The sequence below is a fragment of the Salvelinus namaycush genome, chromosome 4, assembly GCF_016432855.1.
Source record: "Salvelinus namaycush isolate Seneca chromosome 4, SaNama_1.0, whole genome shotgun sequence".
Lineage (NCBI taxonomy): Eukaryota > Metazoa > Chordata > Actinopteri > Salmoniformes > Salmonidae > Salvelinus > Salvelinus namaycush.
In genome coordinates, this window is record NC_052310.1 from 9075045 (window position 1) to 9088091 (window position 13047).

The window sequence follows — 13047 nt, forward strand, 5'->3', positions numbered from 1 at the left end:
TCTTGCCTTTTAGGTGAGGGACAGACGGGACAAGAATAGTCAAGCAGAGTGGAGACGGAGACAGGGATGGAGGACACAGGGGCCTTATAAGACCTGTAACCCTACCCCCAGCATGCCTCACTCTGATACCCTGCATTACTCACTCAGACAGATATAGACTCCTCTTAGCCCCACACATTGTCCCCTATCTCTACACTGTTAAACATTTCCTGTAAAATGTACAGTACAGCAATTGGCCAGTGAGTTACTGTAACTTATTTTACAGTACAACTACTGTAATCAATTTTACAGTACCAACATGTTACTGTAATCTAATTTACAGTACCAAGTCAGTCACTGTGATCTAATTTAGAGTACCAATTACAATTACAGTATATTACAATGCCATATTACCCAGTGTTCTTTTCATTTGTACATTTACATGAACTTTTTGGTCATTTAGTGGGTGCTCTTGTCCTTAGCAACTTACAGTTGGTGCATTCAACCAAGGCTGATAAAGAAAATGTATCATAGCAAGTAAAAAGTTGTCGTAGTCAATACACTGGTCTTCAAAATAATTGTAATTACAACAAGATATCTTATGATACTCTATGTCGCTATCTCTGGATAGTGTCAATACATTACGGAGATATTCACAGTAACTTGATGCCAGCTTCCTGTAAATTAGTATAAAGTCAAAGCAATGAAACAGTACAATTCTGTAAAAGTGAGTAATAAACTGTAAGATTTTTTAAACAATATTTTACTGTAATTACAAGGGATTGGAGCTAGCTGGTTGTCTATTAGGCATTTGTATAATTACAGCATATGAATGTGTTTTATTTCACTCGCACTTCTAGATGCCTAAACAAAGGCTTCCAAACTAACCATCATATCAAAGATTTTTTTTTGTCACACGATGATATGAGGTGTGGTCCTCCCACTACAACTCGGGAAACCATGTAGTTTATTAGGCTACAGATTCAATCAATTATGATGAACTTCACAGGGTGGTGAAAGTGCACGGTGATGAGCTTGATGCTGCTTTCCAATTATTGTGGTGACATCATGATCGAAGCTGCCGTTTGAAAAATAGAAATATTCTTGCTCTTATCCACAATAATCTCATCATGAAGACTAGCCTACCCACACAGCCTAAGCGCTCTGTATCTCTGAGCTGTTGGATAGAGCAACGCGCCAAGACCAGAGTTGGCACATTTGCTATTTAACGCAACAGTTTGTGACAAAACTATCGGTAGAGATAAAAATGTAATAGAAACACATTGAACTTAAGATTTTTATTTGAGACATGTTACTTAAAATTTCAAATCAACTTTAATAAAAATCCTAAATAATAAGTAATCTATTCAATTAAACTTAATAATAATGATAATAATGATAAAAATAAATTAAAACAGGTAACAATCAATGAGTTAGTCAGTCATGGTTGGTCTGTTGGAGTGGTTGATGGTGTCTTTGTGTCTTTGTTTTGCGGGAGGGGAAGGGATGGGGTCTGGCCTGGCAGTTGCTGGATGGAGATGGCAGTTGTGGTTGGTTGGTGCTGTGTCCAGGGTTGGTGCTGGTGTTCGGGCTGGGACTGGGAAAACCTGGTTGTGAGGACCGGGTTGGAAATTGTACAGTACCAGGGCGGGAAAAACCAGGGGTTGGTGCTGGGTCTGGTGTGGGGACTGTGAGGCTGGGAGAAACAGGAACTGGGTTAGGATCTGTAGAGGGGAGGAAGGATAACCTGAGGAGCAAGCAGTCACATAAGGAAGCCCTAGAACCAAAGGTCAATGGTGGTACTTCCCTGTGGTCTGCTTGCTCAGGGTGAAAGTCTGGTGTTTAGTCCCTCCTCCACACCTTGTCTGTTGGTGTGGTGCTGGGACTGGTGCTGGAAACCGGGATCTTGATTCGTGGACTGGAGAGTCAGGTCAGGCCGCGGTCAAGCCATTGTTACCTTTCCAAGTTCTCCCGGCGATTCCGGCCTTGTCCTCTGGATCAGAGAAACAGAGCCAGCCATGTTCAAGCCACTGTTACTGTTGCTGCCTTCTGGTCCATCCAAAGAAAAGGATGGTGAGAGAGTAGAGAGAGGGACACAACCCCAGAGAACCTCCACCAGGCAGGGTTGTGCGTAATAAAGCGAAACCAGAGTCCTACCGTTTGAAGTTTATACTAGTAGAAACCCATAGACTTCCAATGTGTATGTACACTACCGTTCAAAGTTTGGGGTCACTTGGAAATGTCCTTGTTTTTGAAAGAAAAGCACATTTTTTGTCCATTAAAACTTCTTCAGGATCGGTGTCCCTTCCACAGGACGGTTGAGCTAACGTAGGCTAATGCGATTAGCATGATGTTTTAAGTAACAAGAACATTTCCCAGGATATTGACATATCTGATATTGGCAGAAAGCTTAAATTCGTGTTAATCTAACTGCACTGTCCAATTTACAGTAGCTATTACAGTGAAATAATACCATGCTATTGTTTGAGGAGAGTGCACAATTTTGAACATGAAAAGTTATTAATAAACAAATTAGGCACATTTGGGCAGTCTTGAAACAACATTTTGAACAGAAATACAATGGTTCATTGGATCATCCTAAACCTTTGCACATACACTGCTGCCATCTAGTGGCCAAAATGAAATAATACATTATGGCCTTTCTCTTGCATTTCAAAGATGATGGTACAAAAAAAAATACAAAAGAACGGTTGGTATTTTCTTTGTATTATCTTTTACCAGATCTATTGTGTTATATTCTCCTACATTCCTTTCACATTTCCACAAATTTCAAAGTGTTTCCTTTCAAATGGTATCAAGAATATGCATATCCTTGCTTCAGGACCTGAGCTACAGGCAGTTAGATTTGGATATGTCATTTTAGGCAAAAATTGAAAAAAGGGGCGAATCCTTAAGAGGAATCCTTAGCTAATCCAAGTTGATCATTTAAAAGGCTAATTGATCATTAGAAAATCCTTTTGCAATTATGTTAGCACAGCTGAAAACTGTTGTCCTGATTAAAGAAGCAATAAAACTGGCCTTCTTTAGACTAGTTGAGTATCTGGATAATCAGCATTTGTGGGTTCGATTACAGGCTCAAAAGGGCCAGAAACAAAGCACTTTCTTCTGAAACTCATCAGTCTGTTCTTGTTCTGAGAAATGAAGGCTATTCCATGCGAGGAATTTCCAAGAAACTTTAGATCTCGTACAACGCTGTGTACTTATTTGTTTGTTTATGTGTCAAGAAAATAAAATTTCATTAATTTCATTCATTCCAATCATGCTCTAACAGTAGTTAGCATTGGCTCGCGAAACTACCTCCAACTTCCTTCGTACTGGACACAAAGACATAAAAATGATATCCACGAGTTCATCTGACTCTGGGGAAAATCCCGGAATATCACTTTAAAATATGTTAATGAGCCAGAGACTAACTTCCACCACCAAAACATTTTCCCACAATGCACCATAATTAATTCTATAAAACACATTTAAGGTATTTTACTGTGCATTCTACAGCGTTTCTACCATTGAAATGACAGAAAAGTCTTACGGTGTGCTGTACAACACATTTACAGATGTTTTACTGTGCATTCTACAGCGTTTAACTGTTGAAATGACAGACACGTCTTCCAGTGTACCTCTATCTGTCGCTCTCGCCTATCAATCCCTCATTCTCTCCCTCATTCTATTTTTTTTGTCAGTTTTGCTGTGTCACTTTCACTCTCTCTCTCTTGCTAACACTTTCTATTTCTCTCTCTCTCAGTTTTGCTGTGTCACTTTCACTCTCTCTCTCTTGCTAACACTTTCTCTCTCTCTCTCTCTCTCTCTCTCTCTCTCTCTCTCTCTCTCTCTCTCTCTCTCTCTCTCTCTCGCTCTCTCTCTCTCTCTCTCTCTCGCTCTCGCTCTCTCTCTCTCTCTCTCTCTCTCTCTCTCTCTCTCTCTCTCTCTCTCTCTCTCTCTGTTGTCTGTCCCAGCTCTCTCTCTGTTGTCTGTCCCAGCTCTCTCTCTGTTGTCTGTCCCAGCTCTCTCTCTGTTGTCTGTCCCAGCTCTCTAAGGGGAAGCAACACACTACAGAAGTCTGAAGTTTGATTTCCTAGAAGGCCTGTAGCAGGAGACACAGTCACCATGATCAACAAGCTGATAAAGGTCAAGCTTTTTTAACAACTTCTGACAGTTCCGTATGCTAGGATATTCAACCATTACATTTCAACATGTGCATGTTGGATTACTGTACATGCTTTAAACACTTTTATATAGAAAATAAACCAAGGGTAGTCCTTGAATTGTGGCAGCATTTAAAAAATATATGTTTTTATGTATTTGGGTACATCTTCCCGTTCTTAATCAAATAATATGGCAGATTAATGACATTTAATTATTTTTACCAATATGATAACATTGTGCCACCAGTCAGATTAGTAAAAAAAAGTGATCTATATACAATATATTAAAAACCTTTGTTTACTTTCTAGTATTCAAAATAGCAGATAGATATGTCTAAATCTCCAAAATATGTTACAAGTATTTTAAACAATGCATTCAAATTAAGTTTTGCAGTATAAATGACTTCCAATACATTTTGTCATTGATAAACAGTTCAATATAAACAAAAACATGTATGATGTGTAACTATTTATCATTTTAAGGTGTTTTTCAAGGTTGCAAAGGCAAGGGACACGAATGCCACTCAAAACCAATAATGACTCAAAAACAACACATTAGCAGATAAACCTTACCAAAATCAAATAATGACTTCAAGAGATTTTCAAAAAATAATCTCCAATGTCCCAATCTTTCCTGTATAAAACGGATTGATCATGGTGCATAACGGCAAAGACTATATGCCATTTACAGACGCTTTTATCTAAAGCTTCCAATCGTGCTTACGTACATTTTTGTATGGGTGGCCCCAGGGGAATAGAAGCCACGATCCTGGCATTACAAGCACTATGCTCTAGTCCAGGGGCACTCAAATCTTATTTTATGAGGTCTGCAGCCTGCTGTTTTTTTGTTCTACCTGATAAGAAATTGCACACACCTGGTGTCCCAGGTCTAAATCAGACCCTGATTAGACGGGAACAATGAAAAAAATGCAGTGGAACTGGATTCAAGGTCCAGAGCTGAGATTGAGTCTATCAACAGAACCACACAGGGCCACAATAATACTTTTAATACAATTCACTTTATTTTTAAATCTCAATGTATGTCTAAGTATAGGAGTCAGAGGTCTTCAGTTATTAAAGTGAATACACACACACTACACACACGCTACACACACACACACATTTACACAAACACTGCACCGGTACTCTGGGTGTCACCTAAGCACCAGCAACCCCAGTATGCACAGTGACCTCATGGAGCTATCTGAAAGGAGTGGAAAATATGTCTGCCCTAATACCACAGACAGAGAGAGAGAGAGATGGATGGATGGAGAGAGAAATAGAGAGTAAGAATGAGAGTGAGATGGGGGGAGATTATAATTTGTGTTAAAATGTATTCAGGTTAACATGGAGAGGAGGGACACAGGCTGATTCTCATACAGCGTACACACACTCACATACATTATAGAACGTTTTTTGAAGGTTCTATAAAGAACCATGCACATAAAGAACTTTTCTCAATCTCAAAGGTTCTTTGTGGAACCATACAGGTTTTTATTTATTCTGGTATAATAGACTTATTATATTGTTAAATTCCATAGGTTTTATTATGGTGTTCATTAAGAAGTTGAATCAGGTGTGCTATCTCTGAAACAGCTGTGGGTCCCTGAGGAGTTGACACAAAGCCATACATGAGTCTTTCACAAGACACCATCACTGGCTATAGTCATATACAACATGTAATAAGGAAACACAACACATTAGATAAACTGGAATGACACTCTTACTCACCCACGGTTGCACCAAAAGAGCTGTGCGCAAACCACACACACAAAAATATTCCAATGAGCTGCCGTCCTCACATTTGAATTATTACTAAGAGAAAAAAATTATAATTGGGAACTGCAAAGAACCATTGAAGGGCTCAAAGGGTTCTTTGGGCCAGTATGGTTCTGCATAGAACCATCAGCCTTCCTAAAGAACCCTCATATTGTAGTGTGTACTGACATGTACCAGCAGATGGGGTCACCGTGGCGATGGTAAGATGTGTTTTCAACCAGCAAACGTTTATTTTATTTTCAACTCCTCATAACACACCCCCACACACCGCTGATGGAAAATAGACCACACCCACACACACCGCTGATGGAAAATAGACCACACCCACACACACCGCTGATGGAAAATAGACCACACCCCCACACACCGCTGATGGAAGTAGACCACACCCACACCGCTGATGGAAAATAGACCACACCCCCACACACCGCTGATGGAAAATAGACCACACCCACACACACCGCTGATGGAAAATAGACCACACCCACACCCACCGCTGATGGAAAATAGACCACACCCACACACACCGCTGATGGAAAATAGACCACACCCACACACACCGCTGATGGAAAATAGACCACACCCACCGCTGATGGAAAATAGACCACAGCAACACACCGCTGATGGAAAATAGACCACAGCAACACACCGCTGATGGAAAATAGACCACAGCAACACACCGCTGTCAGTAACACATTTAGTTGGAAAAATAAATAAAATCAACAGAAATAAACAACTTTATACATCACAAATCTACAATAAACCATCACATAATTTAGAACATATATATATATTTTGATTCATATTTCCATAATGTAACAGTTAAACAGTTGATCAGTTCATCAATACATTACAAATCAATCAGTTCATCAATATTCAGAACTACAATAAATTCTGTTAGTACACCAGAAGGATCGCTACAATCATAGAGTCGACACTCAGCAATGACATACACTCCCTGCGTCCCAAATGGCTCACTACTCCCTACATAAGGCTCTGGTTGAACGTAGTGCACTATCTAGGGAATACGGCGTCATTTAAGACGCGTGATGATCAGACAGGAAAACAGTGATCACGGAAGAATTGACGTTCGGAAAACAAGTGTTGCTCAATCGTTGTGGATTGTTCTGTGTTGCGGAAGGGGTCTGATGTGTGCAGACACGCACACTGGCACACATACAAACAGTAAACTGGGGCAGGGCCATGTAAGGTGCTGAAAGGACAATTAACACAATTGAGAGAGGGAAAGGGAGAAAGAGGGGGAGGAGAGAGGGAAAGGGAGAAAGAGGGGAGAGGGGGAGTAGAGAGGGAAAGGGATAAAGAGAGGGAGGAGAAAGGGAAAGGGAGAAAGAGGGGGAGGAGAGGGAAAGGGAGGAAGAGAGGGAGGAGAGGGGGAAAGGGAGGAAGAGAGGGAGTAGAGAGGGAAAGGGAGGAAGAGAGGGAGGAGAGAGAGAAAGGGAGGAAGAGGGGGAGGAGAGAGGGAAAGGGAGGAAGAGGGGATGGAGGGGACCACATTTTCACAATCCTCATTGTTTAAAGAAATAAAAAGGAAAGAGTCACCAACTGAAACTGTTTCACATTCTGTGTTTTCTACATTTCAATGGAAAACTTCTCTAAATACATAAATACAAAACACTAACCCACACCCACACGCACACCCACACCCACACCCACACCCACACCCACACCCACACACACACACACACACACACACACACACACACACACACACACACACAGCGCATGAGTTACAGTAGATAGCAAGGTGATAGCGTAGAACCCCGTAGAGGGAAGAAGCGACCCACACACAGCTGTGTCACACATTGTCCAACTGCACAACATCCACGGGTTCTCTTACAGCAAGCCCCGCCCCTTTACTGACGTTATTGGCTGGGTTGCCTCGGGAACCTTGTCTTTGTAGCAGGGAGATGGAGGAGGGGCTAGAGGTAGACGTGAGTACGATGGCAGGGATCAGGTCGGTTAGGCATGTGGAAGAGCCACGCCCACTAACACCTTGAGACGACCTCTCCTCTCTGACGTCATCCAGCTACAGAGAGAGACAGTGTGATGTCATTCTTACTGCATAATACCGTTACATTGATTAATTGATTGGCTGATTGACTGGTTGATTGACGTGTTTGAACTATACAGTACAAGTCTATACATCTGCAGTCACTAATGGGACAGGCACCTGGACAGAACTATCATTACAGGATTGTACAGGGCATTGGGAAGATGCATTTGACAGGCTAGGATACTTTTCTTTTATTTCACCTTTATTTAACCAGGTAGGCCAGTTGAGAACAAGTTCTCATTTACAACTGCGACCTGGCCAAGATAAAGCAAAGCAGTGCGACAAAAACAACAACACAAAGTTACACATAAACAAACGTACAGTCAATAACACAATAGAAAAATCTACGTACAGTGTGTGCAAATGTAGAAGATTAGGGAGGTAGGGCAATAAATAGGCCATAATAATTACATTTAACATTACCACTGTAGTGATAGATGTGCAGATGATGATGTGCAAGTAGAGATACTGGGGTTCAAAAGAGCAAGAGGATAAGTAACAATATGGGGATGAGGTAGTTGGGTGTGCTATTTACAGACTTACAGTAGCAGGAAGGATATTGGTCAAACCAACATTCTCAGACATGGAGATGTCCTCTGGCTCTGTCAGCGTCTGGAAAGGTGAAGCATGGTCAGCACAGACAGACAGACAGACAAACACACACACACACACGCAGGAGACAAAGGCCTTAACAGCATAGTCATATGATAGCTGCATGTAGTGTATCACATGGGGATTACAAGCACCAGCTTACCAGATTACAGAACAACTAGTTAATGTGTGTGTGTGTGTGTGTGTGTGTGTGTGTGTGTGTGTGTGTGTGTGTGTGTGTGTGTGTGTGTGTGTGTGTGTGTGTGTGTGTGTGTGTGTGTGTGTGTGTGTGTGTGTGTGTGTGTGTGGATGAGTGGATCATATAAGGAAAACTATAATAGAGAAACTGACTATAGTGTGAGAGAGACTAGTGGGGAGCTTTAGCTCAGTGGGCTATTGTGATTGTGAAACACACAGTAAACATAGGATCAATACCTAAACTCTAGGTACAGATGTAGGATCTTAATTTGAGACTGTTTGCTACAGCATGAAAGATAATCCTGCAGCAACATAATAATTATGTGGATTATAATTTATGGACATTTTTGTCAGGGTTGATACATTTTTCGTAAGGGAAACTCAAGTCTGAAATTTGGAAAGTGGAAACTTCAGAAGCCTTTTTAAACCTGGAAAGATGTCCTGCAACAGGTGATCAAATATAGTTCCTACATCTGTATTGAACCTAGACACACACACACACACACACACACACACACACACACACACACACACACACACACACACACACACACACACACACACACACACACACACACACACACACACACATTCTGACACTCACAGTGACGTGTTGCAGGCGGCAGACAGCAGGGTCAGAGGGGGACTGAGAAGCTGCTTTCTCAAACGCTCCTGAGTCGCGACCTTTCACCTTCAGGGAGCTATGACCTTTTGACCTCTGGGAGAAGGTGGGGTGGAGCTGGGTGACATCACTGGACACCTGACGACTGGCCGGACGAGAGGAATGTTGCGCCTCCGTGTCCGTAAATGCCTGACAGACAGACAGACAGACAGACAGACAGACAGACAGACAGACAGACAGACAGACAGACAGACAGACAGACAGACAGACAGACAGACAGACAGACAGACAGACAGACAGACAGACAGACAGACAGACAGACAGACAGACAGACAGACAGAAATCAGAGACATACATTTGATGTAGCACTCATTTACATATAGATTTTTGTCAGCTAGCAGATGCAGTTGTACTGTAGGTAAGATGACCACATATCACAGTCATCTAGTGTAGGTAAGACAACCACATATCACAGTCATCTACTGTAGGTAAGACAACCACATATCACAGTCATCTACTGTAGGTAAGACAACCACATATCACAGTCATCTACTGTAGGTAAGACAACCACATATCACAGTCATCTACTGTAGGTAAGACAACCACATATCACAGTCATCTACTGTAGGTAAGACAACCACATATCACAGTCATCTACTGTAGGTAAGACAACCACATATCACAGTCATCTACTGTAGGTAAGACAACCACATACCACAGTCATCTACTGTAGGTAAGACAACCACATATCACAGTCATCTACTGTAGGTAAGACAACCACATATCACAGTCATCTACAGTCATCTACTGTAGGTAAGACGACCACATATCACAGTCATCTACTGTAGGTAAGACAACCACATATCACAGTCATCTACAGTCATCTACTGTAGGTAAGACAACCACATATCACAGTCATCTACTGTAGGTAAGACAACCACATATCACAGTCATCTACTGTAGGTAAGACAACCACATATCACAGTCATCTACTGTAGGTAAGACCACATTCTGTATACATCTGGCCCTTCTTTGGACACTGTGTTAACTAACCTCCAGACGAGCATCAATGCCATACAACTCTCCTTCCGTTGCCTCCAACTGCTCTTAAATACAAGCAAAACTAAATGCATGCTCTTCAACCGATCGCTGCCCACACCTGCCCGCACGTCCAGCATCACTACTCTGGACGGTTCTGACTTAGAATATGTGGACAACTACAAATACCTAGGTGTCTGGTTAGACTGTAAACTCTCCTTCCAGACTCACATTAAGCATCTCCAATCCAAAATTAAATCTAGAATCGGCTTCCTATTTCGCAACAAAGCATCCTTCACTCATGCTGCCTAACATACCCTAGTAAAACTGACTATCCTACTGATCATTGACTTCGGCGATGTCATTTACAAAAAGCCTCCAACACTCTACTCAGCAAATTGGATGCAGTCTATCACAGTGCCATCCGTTTTGTCACCAAAGCCCCATATACTATCCACCACTGCGACCTGTATGCTCTCGTTGGCTGGCCCTCGCTTCATATCCGTCGCCAAACCCACTGGCTCCAGGTCATCTATAAGTCGTTGCTAGGTAAAGCCCCGCCTTATCTCAGCTCACTGGTCACCATAGCAGCACCCACCCGTAACACGCGCTCCAGCAGGTATATCTCTCTGGTCACCCCCAAAGCCAATTCTTCTTTTGGCCGCCTTTCCTTCCAGTTCTCTGCTGCCAATGACTGGAACGAACTGCAAAAATCACTTAAGCTGGAGACTCATATCTCCCTCACTAGCTTTAAGCACCGGCTGTCAGAGCAGTTTACGGATCACTGCACCTGTACATAGCCCATCTGTAAATAGCACACCCAACTACCTCATCCCCCATACTGTTATTTATTTTGCTCCTTTTCACCCCAGTATCGCTACTTGCACACTCATCTTCTGCACATCTATCACCCCAGTGTTAAATTTGCCATACTGTAATCATTTTGCCACTATGGCCTATTTATTGCCTCACCTCCCTTATCCTACCTCATTTGCACACACTTTATATAGACTTTCTGGGATTATTTGAGCGTTGTGGGATTATTTGAGATACTGTTTAAAGACGTAGGTTTTCAGATGTTTTCGGAAGATGGGCAGGGACTCAGCTGTCCTGACGTTAGGGAGAAGCTCGTTCCACCCTTGGGGCGCCAGGACAAAGAAGAGCTTAGACTGGGATGAGCCAGAGCTGGCCCCTCATAGGGGTGGCAGTGCCAAGAGGACTCCAAAAGTTTAAAGAAAGAAAGGCAGGAACACTCACTGATTCGCTGTCGGACAGGGAGGACTGGCGGGGCCTGCCAGTCTTACCGGGGTCAGATGTTGTACTGGTGAGGGTTGATCGACGGGTGGAGGACATGAAGCTGCTGCTGCTATAACGATCTCTGGTAGGAACACACAGCAACACACCCATAAATGGAATGTACCTACTGATAGCTAGCCTGGAGAGAGAGAGAGAGAGAGAGAGAGAGAGAGAGAGAGAGAGAGAGAGAGAGAGAGAGAGAGAGAGAGAGAGAGAGAGAGAGAGAGAGAGAGAGAGAGAGAGAGAGAGAGAGAGAGAGAGAGAGAGAGAGAGAGAGAGAGAGAGAGAGAGAGAGAGAGAGAGAATGTTAATTGCATTAAGCTAGAGAAGTGATGAGAGGTTTAAGGTTGCCTAATGTACTGTATTATAAATCCATCTGACATTCTAATTATCGTAAAGACTATTAAATGTTTAGAGGTTAGAGGTCACTCTAGGAACAGATTAGATACATACATACAGTAAGTGTTTCTAAGCAGGTGCTGCAGATTAAAGAACATGTTCAGGAGAAAGTACGCACACACTGCAATCTATGCTCCGATGTGGTTCATCTATCAAAGGTTGGAGACTTCAATGGGCAAGCTGCAGTTGCTATATCCATTCTTGGACGTATACTTTAATGATATCTACCCATTGATTTTTGAAGAATATAACTTGCCCCAAAAAATGACCCATGAGCTTTCTTTAACTGTCGTACCCCATCAGAACCCAAATTATATAAGCTTGTTTTTTAAAAGCACAGTGCAGCCAAAAACATGTTTTATATATACTGTAATTCCACACTATGAGGGTGGAATAATGTTGTGAAATTTTGAAAATGATGATAATGCCCTTTTAATGTAAGGAGCTGTTTGAAAAGACCGCCTGAAATTTCAGCCTGTTTTGGTGGGATGGCGTTTTGGAATGCCTGGTGACATCACCAGGCGATAAATTAGCTAAGAGACCAATAAGAAAGAGAGTTCCAAACTTCTCTGCCAATAACAGCTAGTTTTCAGTTGTCCCCGCCCCACTCAGACCACTACCAGACAGTCCTTGCTAAATTCTTGCTAGAGGAAATAGCTATTTGCTAAGAAGCTATTTTTGTGTCTTTTTGACCATTTTAATTGAAAACAATCACAGTAAAGTACTTCATTGTTACCCAGAAATGATTTGATATTGAGATGAAAACGGCTGCATTGCACCTTTAATGTAAACAAACACTATATTTCCTCAACACATGGTTAAAACTATAATGTTGATATCATAGACGGTCAGTCTTTTCATCCATAGCTCTATCTATGAACACTTCTCCAGCCCCATCCCTCAGA

General features: G+C 42.1%; 1 protein-coding gene across 1 annotated transcript in view; it reads right to left on the reverse strand.

Moving 5' to 3' along the window:
* Window positions 1-7740: 7740 nt before the first annotated feature.
* The window catches only part of LOC120045347 (melanopsin-A-like), a 36509-nt gene continuing 31202 nt past the window's right edge, over window positions 7741-13047 (reverse strand). Inside the window, exons 8-11 of the mRNA XM_038990226.1 lie at window positions 11705-11882; window positions 9392-9598; window positions 8542-8610; window positions 7741-7971 (exon numbers count right to left, since the gene is read on the reverse strand). Of these exons, the coding sequence (XP_038846154.1) occupies window positions 7741-7971; window positions 8542-8610; window positions 9392-9598; window positions 11705-11882 (685 nt within the window). The remainder of the gene's footprint in view (window positions 7972-8541; window positions 8611-9391; window positions 9599-11704; window positions 11883-13047) is intronic.